This window comes from Acipenser ruthenus, chromosome 9 (genome assembly GCF_902713425.1).
Source record: "Acipenser ruthenus chromosome 9, fAciRut3.2 maternal haplotype, whole genome shotgun sequence".
Lineage (NCBI taxonomy): Eukaryota > Metazoa > Chordata > Actinopteri > Acipenseriformes > Acipenseridae > Acipenser > Acipenser ruthenus.
In genome coordinates this window covers 3,612,300-3,630,453 of record NC_081197.1, presented here as the reverse complement: position 1 = coordinate 3,630,453, position 18,154 = coordinate 3,612,300, and the positions used below count along the sequence as shown (strand labels likewise).

General features: G+C 42.4%; 1 protein-coding gene across 4 annotated transcripts in view; it reads right to left on the bottom strand.

The window, feature by feature from the left end:
• Positions 1 to 18,154, bottom strand: part of LOC117406034 (DNA polymerase alpha catalytic subunit-like) — an 84,945-nt gene that overhangs the window by 47,360 nt on the left and 19,431 nt on the right. For all 4 annotated transcript variants that reach the window (XM_059030786.1, XM_034924008.2, XM_059030788.1 and 1 more), the window contains exons 27-28: positions 2,990 to 3,022; positions 2,274 to 2,366 (exon numbers count right to left, since the gene is read on the bottom strand). In XM_059030786.1, the coding sequence (XP_058886769.1) occupies positions 2,274 to 2,366; positions 2,990 to 3,022 (126 nt within the window). The remainder of the gene's footprint in view (positions 1 to 2,273; positions 2,367 to 2,989; positions 3,023 to 18,154) is intronic.

Below are 18,154 nucleotides of genomic sequence, written 5' to 3'. Positions count from 1 at the left end.
TTGAAAGTTTATTTTTTATTTTTTTACTTCAGATTTCTGTCGTGTGTTCTGTGCGCAGGATGACATCTGTACACAAGATACAATGGACTGGAGTTTTGATGAAATCCTTAACAGGGGATGAGTTGATTTCTCTCATGTGTGACTTAAAACACAATAACAAAGCAAAGCACAAGTCTCTTCATTATACACAACTGTGTTACTGTGACAGGCTGGCTTTAGTGATGACCTCAGACCAGAAATGAACACACAGCACTGCGAGTGAAAATAATGAATGAAAGCACTGTTGCGCGGTTTATTATAAATAAAAGGTTTAAACAAACAGAAGACAGGACACGGCACTTTACGCCAAAATAAATAGACAAACAAAACGGACTAACATTAACAAACGGTGGACGGACAGACACACAAACACGATGAGTTTAAATAAACAAACAAGTATCGTGCTGGTCCTACCAGCACGCAATAGCAATTGTTATCTTTTTATTTCTCCTTCTCTCTCCCGTTCTCCACTCACCGAACACACCACCCCGAGGGAATGAAACGTGCATCTATATATACTGTTGTGCCGGGATTCAATTACTAATTAATTATTCACTTGAATCCCAGCACGTGAATCAAATTATGTGCAACCTCGTGCTCACATATTAAATACTTTAAATGCACGTGAAGCGATGTGCAATCCTCGTGCTTAAATACAATTATACATTTTAAATAACACGTGCTGCACACACCCATTTATATCCCGTGCAGCCATATCTATACACCAACATTAACACATGCAACATACAACATGTAACACACAAATGCACACAGGGGCGGGGCACATTGCCACAGTTACAGATAAGATTTACTGGAAATAAACATCTGGTATTTAACATGGCTTTTACCCATATATGTTTATACTACACATTTACCATAGTTTACGATGGTTTGCCATGTTTAATATGCTTTACCTTGCCTCTCTGGGCTTTACTATGCTTTTACCATGAGAAACAAACCATGCTGGGCTTTACTATGCTTTTACCATGAGAAACAGAAACCATGAGAATATAAGGGTACAAACTCTTTTAGGACAGTCGGCATGCAAGTGTTAAGAAATCCTGTTAGGAAGGACCTGTTAAATACAGTGTAAAGTTGTTCCCTTATTCTAGGCTCGCGGTGCATGTTGTGAATGTGATTGATTTATAAATCATGCCATTATTTCCTGTCTCTGCTTAATGTATTTTGCTCAGCTGCTGGCTCAGATTAATGAAGCAACTGAGTGCAGAAAGCTTCCCCGTGCAACGGCTTATTTCAAATTAGCATGAAATTCAGTGCGACCTGCAAACAAACTTTCATGGCAGCCTTGTCAGGGTATCAGTAATGACAGGTGATAAATGTTTGATATTAAGGTGGTTTTATAGAAACCATTACAGAGACGTAACCCACTGGGTGCTTGTGGGACACACAATCCAAATACTTAAGCATGCATACATATACACACACACAGAGCAACTGGGAGGCAAGCCAGTATGTCTTTAACCTTTAAGATAACTGGAACACAAGTTTACCTTTTTACCTGCAGCAAAGCAATGCTGCACCAGCATTAAAAACTTAACCCAAAAGGAACCACTTTTCTGAACCTGGATGCTGTACTGTAGGTCTGCAAATTTGGTTTCATTACAGCATTGTATTTGTATGTTATCCTGAATGTGATAAGCACAGGTACAGTTACTATCGGAGGAAACAGCCTACCAGATATCAAATTCTGTTGGATATTTAACTCTAAAAAAAAAATAAGAAAGGCAAGATTTTCAAAGCTATTTAATTATTTTTTTCTTACATGCCCCTTAAAATAAATGTCAGGAGTTGTTTTTTTGGTTTGGCAAGACCTCCGCTGCATAGCGGTTTGATCCATTCGTGGTTTTACTAGGATCCAACAAGACACACCTGAGCTTGTTACCTATACACATTGTGGCTAATCAAGCTTCTAGTAAAACCTGGAATCTTGTTTATATCCCTGCAGAGTGCAGCTCTGCTCCACTGTGACCCTGTCGGTGTCTGGTGAGGATAAGTGGAGCACGCTGCTAACCCACACTGTAATCAACTGCAGGGTTCTTCAGTACACTCCATCCGGGAAGCAGAGGAAAGAGGTCTCCTGCACCAAGCACTGAACTTCACAGAGGGGGTCCAGCTCACTCAGAAGATAATCTCTTACAAACACCCAGTAGAGAAAGAGATGTATTTGACATGGTGGCCCTGCATGCAGATCAGAGAGTTTGCAGAAGCATTACCTTGTTCCCCAGTTTAAAAACCTCCTCCAGATTAGCACAGTTAGTATTGATCATGATGGAATCGGTGTCTCCGTATATGACTTCCAGGTTCATCTAAAAACAAGGGAAGGACAAGGAAAAGGAAAGCACAGCACTGTAAATATCCACTCACAACCAAGCAAAGAAGTGAAAATCAGGTCTCGAACTACATTACGGAATGCTCTGCCACCTTCTGTCGGAAAAGCTGGGGCTCTTACTGTTTTCATATCAAGACTGAAAATGTATTTTTACAAAATAGCTTTTTAAATCTTATTTTTCCTATTTTACAATCAAAACTGCATGCTTCTGCCTCTATTTGTTTTATTCAATGGTTTCACTGTTCTTTTTTGTGTAAGAGTGTGTGTGTGAGAGAGAGAGAGAGAGAGAGAGAAAGAGAGAAAGAGAGAGAAAGAGAGAGAGAGAGAGAGAGAGAGAGAGAGAGAGAGAGAGAGAGAGAGAGAGAGAGAGAGAGAGAGAGAGAGAGAGAGAGAGAGAGAGAGAGACTTTGGGATCCTTGTGATGAAAGATGCTATAGAAATGTGAATTGTATTGTATTGTATTGTAAGATCATCCAGTCTGTTCAAGTGCAGCCACGGAGAGCACTCTGTTTTATGCTGCCCAGAAGGGCATGTTGGCTGGGAGATTGCTAAATCAGGTTGAAGCCATTGCTTTAAATAAAGCACGCTCAGAAGTATTACCTTCTGGACCAGCTCTTTGGTGTGCATCAGGATCTGGAAAAGAACATGGATTTCACATTAGCATACAAAATAAACTGTGTATTTAATATAATATCTGTATATCCAGACAGACAGGAGCTCCATTAACACTGCAAGGAGCACCTTAATGTCCACTTTACACTTAGTGTTCTGGAGTTAGGGGATCATACAGTATAATGCTAAATAACACCAGCTTCACCTCAATATGAATTTGACACTTCGGTTCATTAACTAAATGTGAAAAGAATACAACAGGAAACAATTTAAAAACAGTCTGTTCCTATGCCATCTATTTGACAATTTAATTTGAAAAGAAAAAATAAAGAAAAAAACTGGCCCACACAAAGCACAGCTATGACCAAACCTATTTTATATATGAACATAATTGAGATATTTTATTTAACACCATGCAATTAAAAGAACCTACAAATGATATTGCAAAAGTCTACCAGAAGCCATAAGTAGTACAGTAGTTCATTTTAGATTTCGAAATGTCATATTTTTCAATTTGTGAGTATATGGAGAACTACAAAGCGGTGTGTAATTTGATGTTAACGTAACATTACTCAGCAGGTTTCATTCGACTTTAGGTAACAAAATCAGTTCATTCCATATAAAAGGGTGATGCAAACCCTATGGCCAGAGCTGTACGTCAAAAGTGCTCCTCAAAGACTGCATGGGATTGTGGGTAATCACAGAAAGCCCACTGACAGGATGCAGCATTCAAGTCCCACGGACACGGACAGAACATCAGCTTAATGTGAGAACTGTTACAGAACAGAGGCTAGGAAGCCTGCAGTAACTCATTAACCCTGAAACCCCCATCCTCTTTCACACCGACCCCCGGCACATTCAACAATTAGCAGCAGGAATTTCAAAACGCTGCAGAAATAAAACCCTGCAGCCTTGATAAATAAACTTTGCAGCGATTCTTTTTTTTTTTTCTTTGCAAGCTTAACAAAGTACAGCTGTTAAATAATTGTTCAAACATCGCAGCAGATAAAAAGAAAAAAGAAAGAGTTTAATTAGCGAATCTATTGAGTAATTCAACACTTAGCGTCTCTGTGGTTTTCTTTTAAATGCAGGATAATTGGGTAAGAGGGTTACAACTGACAAAGAGAATGGAACTCAAAATTCCTACAGAAGCAGAGCCTAAATAGAGGTTAATGATGCTAATAAGGTGTGGTTTTGTGACAGGAACACCACCTGCCCTGCTGCCCGTCATACAGTATATCTGGGGTTTTCTCCAGCACTGCTTTCTACAGCTCTGGTGCTGCAGCTGTTACAATGAAATGGGTTAGCCACATGTGCCACAGATGGATTAGTGGAGATTTTTTTTTTTTTTTTTAAGGATAGAACAAAAAATAAAAAAGACTGGGTTTAAAAACTCCACTCAACTCAAGCTAGCCAGTCGCTCATATTAATTCAAAGGTGTTCAATTACAGGGTTATTAAGAAGTCAAACAACCTCTTCAGAGTGAAGGGCTACTACTCTGGAACCAGAGGTAGAAACAAATGTTTGAACCCATGAACAACGTATTGCCATCATGCAGGAGCACACGTTCCTCCTGGTGAGATCAGCTGAAACGCTTCTAAACAATGTGATAACTGAAGATACACTGCCCTCCTCCCCCTTCTACTAAAATATGGGATACCCCCCCAAGTTTTACAAATATTACTTATTAAAAAGAAACTGGACTTCACTTGAGTTTCAGGCTCACATGACTATAATATTTGCCTGCTTTAACCCATTAAGTATCAAAATATATACTGGGTATATATATCTTTTAAAATCATAACACAAGCTGTATTTATGTAATTTGAAACATTACATTTAGACTTATTTTTGGCAGTTAACATAATGAGAGTACGTTACCATGACAATATAGTTAAAGAGAACATTTAAATAACAAGTAGATGCGTTAAATGCTCCAAAGAAATTACAAAAGTAGCCTGTCCTCAAATGAGGACAACGGCACTTTACGGGTTAAACGGGCCTGAACACAGAAGAATATATATGCATACACATATACATATATAAAGGATTACTGAAAAACAGACAGATATGCAAGCCCTGACACTCGCTCACTTAAGACAAGCGTGTGCGTTTACACTGTGATTAAACTAAAATTAAAACAGGAAAAAGCGGCCTGTGATCTGTCCTGCAATTAGACCTGGACCTTAACGACCCCTTTGTTTTTATAAAACACCCCTTAACAAGGTGCATCGACAGGGGAAGCATCAGCTTACCCCAGCCGGGAACTTTTAATTAAAATGCGTTCTCTATCTGGAAGGAGTGTTAGGCTGTGAAGACTTGCTTTAAGTGGACAGCTTCCACATGGCTTTTAATAGCCGCACAGCTGAAGCGTCAGCTCTCATTAGCTCAGGTTTCTAACCCCAGAGGTGCCTTCCCCAAACCAGGAGAAGAGTTTCTGAACATTACCTTGTAACCATGCAGCACTGCTTCACATTGGACTTCTCATGCTCACTCACCAAGCATCACACACTGCAATGACTTTCAACTACTAGTCGTATGATCTTAACTTTTAGGCACAAGCCATCAACACCACTGATGCTATTAAGAGAAGCAAAAGCATTCAACCTTCCTGTTCTGTCCCGGTAGGGAGATCCACAGAGCAGCTGTCCAGCTAGTCCAGTCTCCGAGCCACTCTGCCACCCGACAATTAACCAGGTGCCATACAGAAAGCAGCCAAAACGCTCAATCAAAAGTGAAAACTAAGAAACTCGGCCGAGTAAAACTTTTTAGCTAGTGCCTTCTTCGGGGGTACTGTACACTGAAGAACTTCTCTTAAGTAAAATTAATGCACTGGAATAATTTGTTACTTCTCGCTTCTGATTTTTAATCAAGCTTAAAAGGTTAAACGGTGTATTTTGAGGGCAAGTCGAGACCAGAATGGATGAGGATGGAAGGTTGTGCGATATCCACAGCCAGCACTGCCCTGGACATACAAACCGTACCCTGGTGGACGTGAAACACAGATTACTTCCACTGGCAGTAGATAGTCAGATGTAACAAACCCCCGAACACACTGCTATTACCCTTGAACAGTTACTTAACTGTATTTCTATTTTTATGGATGCCCTTCGAAGTGATCCAGGTCCGGATCTCACAGTTTTATAGAAGCTCCACACAGCAGCTGGCAGGTAACCCAGCCTGAGAGCAGGGAAGGAAATACAGGCACAAATAGTCAAGAAGTTTGCACCTTGGAGACCAATTTTCCTTTTTCTAAGACACACAAGAGCAGTCAATCTTTCTTTCTGCCGATGGAAAACTGCTTGAACCCTGACACAGAGCTTCCAAAAAAGTCAGTCAATCAATAAGGACAGCTTCAGAAGCTTTGTGCTTTCTTCAGTAATACAAGCACAGAGCTGGACACTCTGCATTGCCCAGTCTAATTGAATGCTGCCCAGGAATCTGGTAATACTGTAGTATAAGCACAGTTTAACAATGACTGGTACATTTTTGTCTGAACAAATGTAAATTGAGTGGCAACTTTGACTATTTAAATGCTCTGCTTTTATTTACTTGAGAAACATTTCAAAGTTAGTCGCGCTCTCTCTTCCACCAGACCTCCATTGTAAGTATTTGAGTTTAAACAGGTTCTATTATTTTCTGCCAATATAATTTGTCATAAAGGAGTTTGCCTGATACTAAAAAAAACAAAAATGAACCGTGGCAGTACAGCCACTTAAAAATGTGAAGTTGAAAAAACCATAAAAAACATCCAACTAGTATAAAACTGGCAGCAACAAAAAGGCCATGCTATCGTTTCCAATAGTGCCACCCCTTTCTTCTTAAAACTGCTTATGTACACAGTGGGGGTCATCTCAGTCGTGTTTTAAACTGCATTGTAAGATGAAGCTGCAGACACAAGAATTAAAAAAAAACAAAAAAACAATTATAATATGAACACCTGCCACAACACTGAGCAGGGTGCAAGGAACTCCAAGGACAATGCCTCTGCAGTTGCCAAACTTCAAAAGGCACTTGCTGCCAATAATTCAGTGGAGTGTTTTGGCCCCACAATTGACATTACCCATGGACTCGTGCCTGGGACTTGAAGCCGCAGGGAGACAATAACCAATCAGAGCGTGTTCTTCTAGCTGCAAACATGTGTCCTGGTGTCACATGAAGCCTGTGGTAGTGGGGGAGGGGGAGTGAACAGTGGCAGGCTTGCTCCTCAGCCGCTGAAGGCAGACCAAAAGGCACCAAAGTGTGACCTCTAACGGAGAGCCGTCCCGACAGGTGGGAGATGTCACACATAAATAACTGTGTTAAGCTGGGCCGGTGCAAGCCGAGACGAGCGGCACGACGTCTTGTCAACAGCAATTGACGGAGCGAACGCACTTCCAGCTCAACGCACAGGCGCTGCAAGGCACGGAGTACCAAGGCCATCGGGCTGCTATTTTAGAAGGGGTATCATTCTCCAGTGAAACGCGAGCAGGGCTGCTGCTGCTGTTTTATGAGGTGCTAAATTGTTTTGGGATGGCTTGGAGGAGGGGAAAAAAGTGCCCAGCTTATTTGGCTAATTAGTGAAGCCCCTCTATTAAGAATCCTTAAGGGGACGGCTTAATGTGAGCACTGCCCAAGGTCATGAGAAGAAAGTGTGGTGTAGCTGTTAACACGGAGGACTGGGAGGCAGAAGATCCTGTTAAAAGCTACTATTCTGCATTAGCAAAAATGTACCCCACACTCGCTACCCCCACGCTTGTGATACAAAGAGTAATACTGCCCTGTTATACACTAGAGATACCAATCTGCATTATAAGACTGCTTTGTTATACATGTCCACAGCCAAATAAAAAAAAGGATATTATTGATCTGAATTGAAGCTTGCAGTAGGAATCAGTGACAGCACCCCGTGACCCATGACAGCAGACTTAGACATGTACTGTGCGTCTACTGCACCTCCAGCTGCTGGAAAAGGATCTACTGCTCTACTGCTGTGGTTCCCTGTTTAAACAGCAAAGTATTAACCTAAAATATCCTGTCTAATGTGAATTTGCATTGATTCACTTTTTTTTTTTTTTTTTTTTAAACGTTTAATGATTGATGGTACTGCGACGTATTGTAAATCACTGTAACCGACTGGATTAGGTAATCAAAGTAAAACTTCAAAAGAGTATGAAGACCGGAACTTTTTCAAAGGAAGGATGTACCTGGCCGTTGACACAGAAGATGCAAACGTTTAATCTGTTCAACGCAGCAGGTTTACAGAGTTTCCAAGTCCCCCCGGGTGCACTTTGGTGCCAGTGAGAGATTCTAAACTTGGACAAAAATTCATAATGCCGAAGCAAAAGAAATGCCTTAACAATTAACTCAGGCCAGTTGCGGATTTCAGCTCTTGTTATTACAGTCTGTCAGAATCTTGTAAGACTAATTTGAAAGCAATTTATTGGCACTCAACACAGCTTTAAATGTTCCTAATTGTCATATGAAACATTTGATTTAAGAAGATGACAAGAGAGAGAAAGAGCGAGCGAGAGCGAGCGAGCGAGCGAGAGAGCGAGAGCGAGATTAGATCCAGGTGTTTCCAAATTACAGTAATAAAATAAATAAAAAGATAGGAGTAGTCGTGACAGAAGTGATTGAATTAATTGCTCCCCCTGTCTAATTAGATTTCTCTTCCTCCTCCACCCCCCCCTAACCTTGACATCCATCCGTCTCGAGTTAGTCACAGTTTTCATTTACCTCTGACCTCACCACCCCCAAGAACAAGCCAATATTATGACAGGACAGACAGCTGCTGAAGAAGGTTGCAACCTCCCTGAAAGTGGAGCAGTCCGACTGCAGCCAAAGAATCTGGTGCAGTTAAAAGGGTGACGGGTGGGCGTACAAGAACACTGGTTGAGCAGAAGCCTGAGAAAGAAGTACATATTCATCTAAACTGCATGGATCACATTTAGGCGTTTTCTGATGCAACAGGCAGGTTCTACAGGGATCATCGTCTTTGGAAGATACTGTATCGGGATCAGTGCAGATAGCTGCCAGACACCAGAACACCCCATGCAGAACATGCAGTCAACCAGCTCATTAAACCAACTCATCATGCCTCCCTACACTTGCGTATTCTAGCCCCTGCCACCACAAGCAAGCAATTTCAGCAGCGCACAGATGTCAACTACTGTACGCTTCCGTTAAAGAAGGACACAGCACTGCTTGCTCGTGGATCAGTTACTGTAGCTTCCATCTTTCTTTTTACACTGATTTTGTGGTTCGGCAGAAGCAGCAGCAGTCACCACTAAGCACTGGTCAAAGTGGCTGGTTTGAGATTTCCCCACACAGCACATACTGAAAATCAGCTATCAGCTATCTTACAATGTTACCTCACACAGGGCACACCGCTAAAATAAAGCATGCATTGACAAGCTGTAAAGCTGCCAAGGTCCCTCTGTCCCATCTGTTGTGACTAAGGGGGCAGTGGTAATTTAAGAATTACAGTACACTGCAAACAAGAAAAAAAAAAAAAAGAACTATACATCCACATTTAAATAAGGCTGCAAGTGGCACCCCCGGGGTTCCTGCGTGTCTCTGGCACCCGCGGAGAAGGAGGCCAAGCATGGGCTCAGTTTCCTGTCAGCTGCGCGAGCTGACAGTAGGGCGACTTAGAGGGCTTCTCATTCTTCACTTCAAACCAGGAGGTGGATTCAAGGACATAGCGGAGCAGAGGATCAGCTTGATGGTTTAATGACAGGCTTGTCTCCTTTTAAAAAACCCGCAGAAGGGCAAGCTGTAATTTGAAACAGGCACGGGGGGGGGGGGGCGGGGGGTCATTAGGAGAGGCAAACAGTGTTTTGGCTTGGAAGGAAGCGTTACTGATGTTGGTGCATTATAACAATTGTTACCCAGGTAATTTAATGAGTCCAATATAAATAAATCCCAACTTCACTGCTGCCATTATACAAGTTTATCTCGTTATAGAATATGGGAAAATGGGAGTACGAGGATGGAAATAAGATTCCTTTTGCATAGCAGTTTCACCTATAGGTTTTACTATGAGCTTGATTAGACACAGTATACAAGTAACAAGCTCAGCTATGTCTTAGTAAAACCAGGAATGGACCAAACTGCTATGCAATGGCAGTCTCGTTTCACAGACAGACTTCATAAACCCCAAGATTCTGATACTGTCAGTAACTTGTTCTAAAGAATGCCCTTCCATTGCTATATGTTAAACTCTGAAGCCGCCCCACTAAACTCCCATTGTTGTGTTTAACTGAAAGCTAGTAACGGCAGAATCAGTTTTGACAGATTAAGCACTTTTGTTATGTATGAACCCTTTCTAGGCTGTTGGTAAAGAAACCCACAACAGTGGAGAAAAGTTTATTCAATATTTATTGAGAAGTCCCTCGAGTCTCTCACCACAAAGTGCTCTTGAGAACACACAAATGAATTGGTCACCCAGCGTGCGAGGCACAATAACCTCTTTCCACAAGAGACAGTCTCACCTGGTCTGAAGTTAGAAGATCAAACACAAATACTGTTTTCTGAAGTTAGAAGATCAAACACAAATACTGTTTTCATGTCATCATAACTTTCTGAAGCACTTAAACTTGTCTTGCGGATCCCAGCTCAATGCTTTTTGGTACAGCTTGGTGTGTTCTCAGTCCCACCCAGCAAATCAGTGGCTAGGATAGGATTTAAAAAACAGAACCTTTCTTTTCACGAGCAGCTCTTGGCTCAACCCCGAAGGGGCAGCTCAAAGCAATTACTGGCTGTTCTCTCATTTCCAGATTTAATTATCTATTTATTGTAATCGTAGCAAGCTGCAAGTGCTCCGTTTCAGCAGCGTGGCGGCTCTTTTGAAGTTTTAAGAGGCTAATACTGCGCCTGATGTGAATGTGTTTGTAAAGAAAGATCCTTCAGAACAAGTTGGAAATGTAACCTTGCATAACTGGTGCTGTTGAGGATTAGCACTGGTCACAAATCAAACTCCTGCTCGGGTCTCTCATCTCATTTTGTTTACAAATACAAGACAGAAATGACTCCAGCACTGTGCTGAAAATGGTTTTATACTCTAAACCAACTTATAAACAAAAAGGGGTTTAATTCTGTGCCGTTTCTTTCTTCCATAGTTCAGTCTACTGTGAAAGCCTCTTCATAAGAGAGTGGCTCTTGTCGACACGCAGAAAACACAAAAACTGGTAAAGAAATATTTGAGTGAAATTGCTCTCTGCGTCTTCATATTCATATTCATATAAAGACCAGTAAAAATGTTACAGTGTCATCGCTTTCATAAGAGCATTATTCAAATGGGGGTCAGAAAATTGTACTATTTTATTTTCATTTGTATTCCCTGGAGATGTTGAGCTGCTGGGATATTGGTTTCCTTCATACCTGAAACCAGCTTGCCACTGCTTCACTCCCTCCAAAACAATGATTAGTCTTTTGAAATGTTTGCCGTATATTTTTGCAGCTTGCCAATCACACAATATGTTCTTGCAGGAAAACAAACAACCCTAGTCAGAGCCCATTTCAGCAAGTACAGTAACGAGCAGAGCCCTTGAAGACCAGAAAACAATTTACAGCCAATTTTCCTTCTTCTAGTTCTATAAATTCTTTGATCTTTTCCGAGTGAAGTCAGACCTTTCACCATTGATAATACCGCTGCAGTGGGGATGCCAGGGCAACAGCTGGGGCTTTTCAACAACTTTATGATACATAAACACCTAGTTTAACATGATTATCCGAGATGCGGCCAGCGCATGTCATATGGGAGATGTGTCGAAACTATTAGTAGATCAGTCAACAGCCAGCTAGCATGGAGCAGAGGGGCTCCTAGCTTGGCGTCACCCTGATTAACCCTTTGCGGTCCATGGGTCCGACATTGCAATTATTCCTCTCAGGTCCTTTGTCGAAAAAAAAAAAAAAAGGCGTATCTCATGAATAGTCATACATGGCCCTGGTATCAGATAACGGGGCGGTCGTAAGTAAACAAGCTGGCTGCCTGTGAATCAGCGCACAGAGAATACGGACATTTGCAGAGCTTTTTTGAGATGTTATAGTAATAAAATAATGACTTGGATCGCATTATTGAGGAGTTTGGTGATAAAACGAGTGATCAGGAGATGATTGATCGGTATGTACGACTATTATTTTTATTATTATTTATTTCTTACATAGGTGAAAGCGATAGCGAACTAAAGGGTGGGGCGGGGCTGGAGATGCCTAGTGAGTGCTTTGTTGATATGCAGGGCCATTTAAACCCGTTTGACTGTGGAAAAAAATACTTTTAAACAGCGCATCTAAAATTAACTGCGCGTGTGAAAATTAATTAGACCTGACGTGCCTGACGCGCAATTAATAAATGGACTGCAAAGGGTTAAGAACAGTGGCTCTCAGGGGCCCAAGGTGCGGCCACCCCTCTGTTCATAGAATTTGCAAAGTGTGCCACAGCAGCAGCAGAAGCAGCTACCACCCCATTAACAAGCTTACAACCCCGAAGCAAACCCTGGAGACGTCTGCAGGAACAGTTTGATCTCATTGCCATCTTAAAGCATGGAGTCAAAACGGTATGCTTGACCCGTGCCATTTACTCCTTGCAAGAGCACAACGAGCCAATTGTTCTCACACACAGGGCTAAATATTTTGATATCTGGTGTGTGCAAAGCAGCAATATCTCCATCTTAAATTGAGTACAAAAATTACTTAACCAGCTTCAAAACACATTTTTGCTTACCCTTCTAATCCCATTAGTTTCGCACTGATCGTATGCAGGTCTCTTTTCTTACTGTTATACAAATGTTTTCAAATCAGCAGATTGCATGGCAATAAATAGCTGTAAAATCACTTAACCAGGGCTGTTAAAGCCGTGCCCTGGCTCCTTATGCAGAGAAGGCAATAACCAGACGCTTTAAACTGTCAGTCACAGTAGCTGCACAAACAAAGGTTTCACACAGGAACAGCCAAGCCCTTTGGATCTCGTTCTGTACGGAGGAGGCCTTTGCATGCTGCACCGTACACTTGCCCTACAAAATGCAGAGGTAACCTTGAAAAGATACACCCAAAGAAAATTATAGAAAGGACTGAATCCGGTTCAGAATCACTCAGGTACCTAGTGGGACCAGGCTGTAAAGAACCGCTACACCTCTTATCGACAGGCATTGCATTACACCAAGTCGCTCCACCCCTTGTCTGAACTGCGGCGGTTTGTCTCGTTATTCAGACGACTCAACAATACTGAAGGTCCAGCATCTCTGAAACACAGGGGAAATTCTCCTGAAGTGGAGCTGGCAACTCTAAGGTCCCAAGTCCCTACAGGTGTACTGTAATCAAGGTGATGGCACTGCAGTGCAAAGTCCAGTCGGGTTTGTGACAAGGAGAGCCCTGACGCTGTTTCTTGCGTTGATGTGTGCAGCTGTGACGCGGCTCGAGGCTACTGCGAGGCCATAGCCATACAGAGGTGTGTGGACAGCAAGGAGGAGAGCGTCCGCTCCATGGAGAGAACTACTGCATGAAACCCTTCCACTCCAAGACGGTGCTCGTGAAGGCACTGCCCAGCCAAGGCGGTCAGGAAGAGGCCGGAGTCGCCAAGAGGATGACACACACACACACACACACACACACACACACACACAAAAACAGGGACTTCAGTTTAAGTAATTTGTTGCCACTGGGAGAAGCACATTTTAATAGAATACTGCTAATTGCAATTTTGATCAATGATGTGTTGGAACTGATTAAAAGGGAATGGAAATCAATTTTAAAAAGGAATTGGAATTGAACAACAAGAATGGACCCCAACCTTGCATACCATACTGCTAAGGTCATGGAATTAAAGGCAGACCAGTGCCAAACTCCACACAAACCCTGCTCTGATTTGAGACTGCAGTAGCTTCAGAATTTTTTTTTTTTTTTTTAAAACAGCACAGCCGGTATGCCCTACAAACAGAGCTGTAAACCAAGCCCTTTGCCCAACTGGCTTGTCCCGATTAATATTAGCACGAAGGAACGCTCCCTGTCAACATTCTTGGGATGGCGATCGTAAAAATGTTTATCAAGGTCAGAGGAAATGGACACACACATCTCAACAGCTAACCCAATAGGGGCTACTTAATGAACTGCATCCATTTAAACCTGGCCAGCTCCATCAAACAACCTCTACCAGCCACAAGCTTGCATCCACACTACACTAGAACCGCAAGCTTGCATCCACACTACACTAGAACCGCAAGCTTGCATCCACACTACACTAGGACCCCAAGCTTGCATCCACACTACACTAGAACCGCAAGCTTGCATCCACACTACACTAGAACTGCACAAATCGATTATTTGCATGGAGCCCTCCACAGGCGAGGGCCATTGCTGTTGATTGCGAGCTCATTTACCATTCCAGGTGAAACAAGTGAAGAAACAGCTGCTTGGGTTTGTGGTGATTGCTGCTCTCCGCAGAGTATATACTAATATTTAAAAAAAAAAAAAAAAAAAGCAACAATCCTCACAAATCCTGCTGTTTCTTCACTCGTTTCACTTGCAATGGTAAATCAGCACAGTCAACAGAAGTGACCCTCACCTGAGTGTCAGCGGCGGAGCATGCAATCCCAATAAATCGCTTTGTGCAGCTCCACACTACACCGCATGCCATCTAAACTAGGCATCAGTGTGGAGTAGTGGTTAGGGCTCTGGACTCTTGACCGGAGCTGATCAAGCGGAAATGGAAAGATAGAACATTAGGCTGCAAAGACGTGCTGAAAAATGGAGAGGTTTCATGAAGCTCCCCTCATATAAAAGATTCTTGTAAGAAACGCTTGTGAATGAAAGGGAGCCTCCTTCATTTCCTGCTGTAACGGTGATGAGCACTCACTCAGAAATGCTGAACCCTAACGATGGAATTACCCAAAACATGCTTCTGTAATTGCGTTCAAACTCGCCACTGAGAGACGGCGATGAGGAATATGCATCTCCCCAGCAAGGTCTCCAGTCCTCGATGAGGACCAGATGCAAAGCTTTCGAAGGTCCTGTTTAGCTACTGTGAAGCAAATCCAAATATATTCAATTACACCCACTGTGACTATTTGAGAAGTCAAGTGATAGCCAGAACAAATCCTTTTTTTAAATGGTTGGGGCACACTTGATACGACAATGCTATTCGTGAGCCGGCTTTTATGTCTCCTTCCTGGAAAATTTTAAAGTGACCTTTGTGATTCTAACAACTGCTAGTAGATAATCTGTGTACAAGCGGCCAGGTTGTGTTTACTTAGATCCCGTTTCACATGCCACTGCCTCTGCCTGCCTCCGCTTAATTATAACCCTTAACATTGCCGTCATTCTCACACAATGCCCACTTATTGACAAGATAATCGTTTTAATTTTTCTAAGAAAGCAGCATGCGTCAGTAAGCCAGTAAACCAACCCAGGAACACGAGGCAAGGTAAAACCTGTAGAAAACATGCGACATTGAAAAAGGTTTTCACTTCAGTAAATGATAAATTTCAGTCAATTAACCTTCTCGACCGGTACATCAGGTTACACTATCCCCTTACAATACCTCATTAACCAAAACGACTGAGCTGCGCTCCCTCCCCCTCCCCCACCCAAACCACCTCTGACAGAACCAGTACTGTGCGCAACACATTGCTGTCATTCACATGGCACTACCAAGACAACATGCATTCTGGGAGATTATCCACAGGGCTATCTATTCCATGTGTAACACGAGCCACATTTAACAATATACTTAAAATGCCACGACTGCGGTATAAAAAGCAACAAATACAGGCCCAACATTTGAGCAGAACAAATGTTTTCAGCTCTCCTGGTAATGTCTCGCTGTCAAATACCTGAGCAGAGCAATCACTTCTAAACATGAAGCTGTCACTCACAATGCCCCGGAGAGCCTCAGACAGAAAAACCAAACCATTTGTGCTTAGAACAGAAATTGTCAACACAAGCAGACATTTTTTTTTTTTTTGTAAAGAAAGAAAGAAAGAAAGAAAGAAAGAAAGAAAGAAAGAAAGAAAGACGAGAACAGAAAAAACAAAGAGAAAAGAAGGAAAAGAAAGGAGAGACTTCCTCGTTACGTGAACATGTGTAAATATTCTTATTCGTTCCTCAATCCAGGGACTAGAGGTAAAATTAGTGTTTTACTAAGATACAAGGCAAATACTTTGTATTCTCTGCTTCCACATATAATTTGTATATTCCCCATGAAATAAAATAAAAATACAAATAAGATCTGCTACAGAAAACCCAACACAGTATTGTGAAAATCCTCTTAAGAAGTCCACTTCTGCGTAAATTAATAATTTAGCTCAGTTATTTCTCTACCACCTACTGCCAAAAACATATAAAGACACAGAGCTCTGCTCATGCCTCCTTTTCCAGTGAAATAGTTCGGGAAAAGAGGGGAAAACATGCGGGACAGTTTTACGATTGTGGTTTTCTTTAACATCTACATGTTATTAGCACCCTGCACTGCTTTCATAATGGGAAGGGAAATAATTTAACCAAACAGCACATATTAATCCTTCCAGCCAAAAAAAAAAAAAAAAAGGCACTTCAGTAAAACTGATCTGCTGCCCCCAGGTCGCAGGCATGGTTCTGGAGAGCAGGTGATGCCAGCGGGGCATTGGAATGCCATGAGAATACCCACAAGATCATGCTGCTGGCCAGGGCACAGGAATGGTTAATTGAGGGAAATATTTACGCAGGATCAGTCCCGATTCCCAGAACAGATTCCTCCGCTGTCACATAAAACACAGGTAAGGGAAAGCCAGCCACCATCTCTCTGTCCCCTGACAACACAGCTGTCCAGCCCGTCACAGAAAACAAAGCACAGATTCAATTAATTTGCACTCACATGGCAAGTTAGCGTTTAATACGGTTCTCAGAAGTACCGGGGGGCTCCTATTAATAACGTTGTTTAACAGGATCAACAGATGCACTCGATATGTCGCTGTCAGCCGTGTCAGCACCCAAAAGGCCAGGGACGAATAAAGTGTTGGTAACAACACTAGATAATTGTGATAATCTGCTGTCATGCATGCTCTGCGAGCCTCGGTAGCAGTGAAGGATTGATCAGAGCTCAGCCCGCCAGCTCAGCTTGCTGTTGGTATGCACAGAACCTGCGCTCCCCTGCCTGCATGACCTGCCCTACACACCATGCGGCTGTGCTTTTACCAGGTCAGCCAGTCGGGGAGCCCCATGTCTTTGCAATGCATCTCCAGGTCAAAGCTTTACATGCTTTATATAAAAAACATATATGTATTGCTTTAGCAGTCAGTAGTGTTTGTCGTGCAAAGTTCAGCTCAATTGTTCAAACTGTCTCCTAGTTAAGCTCTGAAAAGAGAACATTCAAACACTACCTGGACCTACTGTTAGCCATTTCCACCAAAAACACTGTTTTGGCTGTTACTTTGTGTACTCATTTAGTCTTTCCTAGTTATGTGCTTTAAATTAGTATACCACTGTAGATTCAAGTGTGTGTAAAAGTCTCAAAATAAAAACTAAAAAAACAAAGCTATTTAATAAAGAGCAATGACTTAGAGGTTACCAAAACAGATAGGGAAAGCAGTTCAATTGATAGACTGCACAGACCATGAGAGAGAGAGAGAGAGAGAGAGAGAGAGAGAGAGAGAGAGAGAGAGAGAGAGAGGAGAGATCATCACAGGTGAGCCCTTTGATTTCTAAATAGGTCCCGTAATGTCAGGAATCTTGGGCAAAGTATCCATTCATCCATTACTCTTGTCAGTCAGATTCCACAACAGGATAGCATGACAATCTTCTCACCCTGACCTTTCACCATCCAGGGACAAGTAAATACAAGAGGGGCAACAGCGCTGCAGAAACAGTGTGTCTCGCATCCCCGACTGCGAGAACCAATAAAACAAAGCAGAGCCGGACAGCTGCGCCGAGCTCATCCCTGGCACACGCTCACCTACAAGAGGAACCGGACACGCCATCTATTTAAAGGAAGCCTGAAACTAATGGGCACCCCCTGGCAAGGCATCAAAGACCTTCCAAACTGAATTCCAGAAAGCAGTCGTCTTGCCCTCTCCTCAGCCCGATTCTAATCCGAGGCTTTGAGCACCGCGCACGATCTCAAAACCCAGATCACATTTCTTCAGTTGAGTAAAGCCGTTATCTGACAAAGTGGCTTAAGCATGGCACCAAGGGGCACAACAG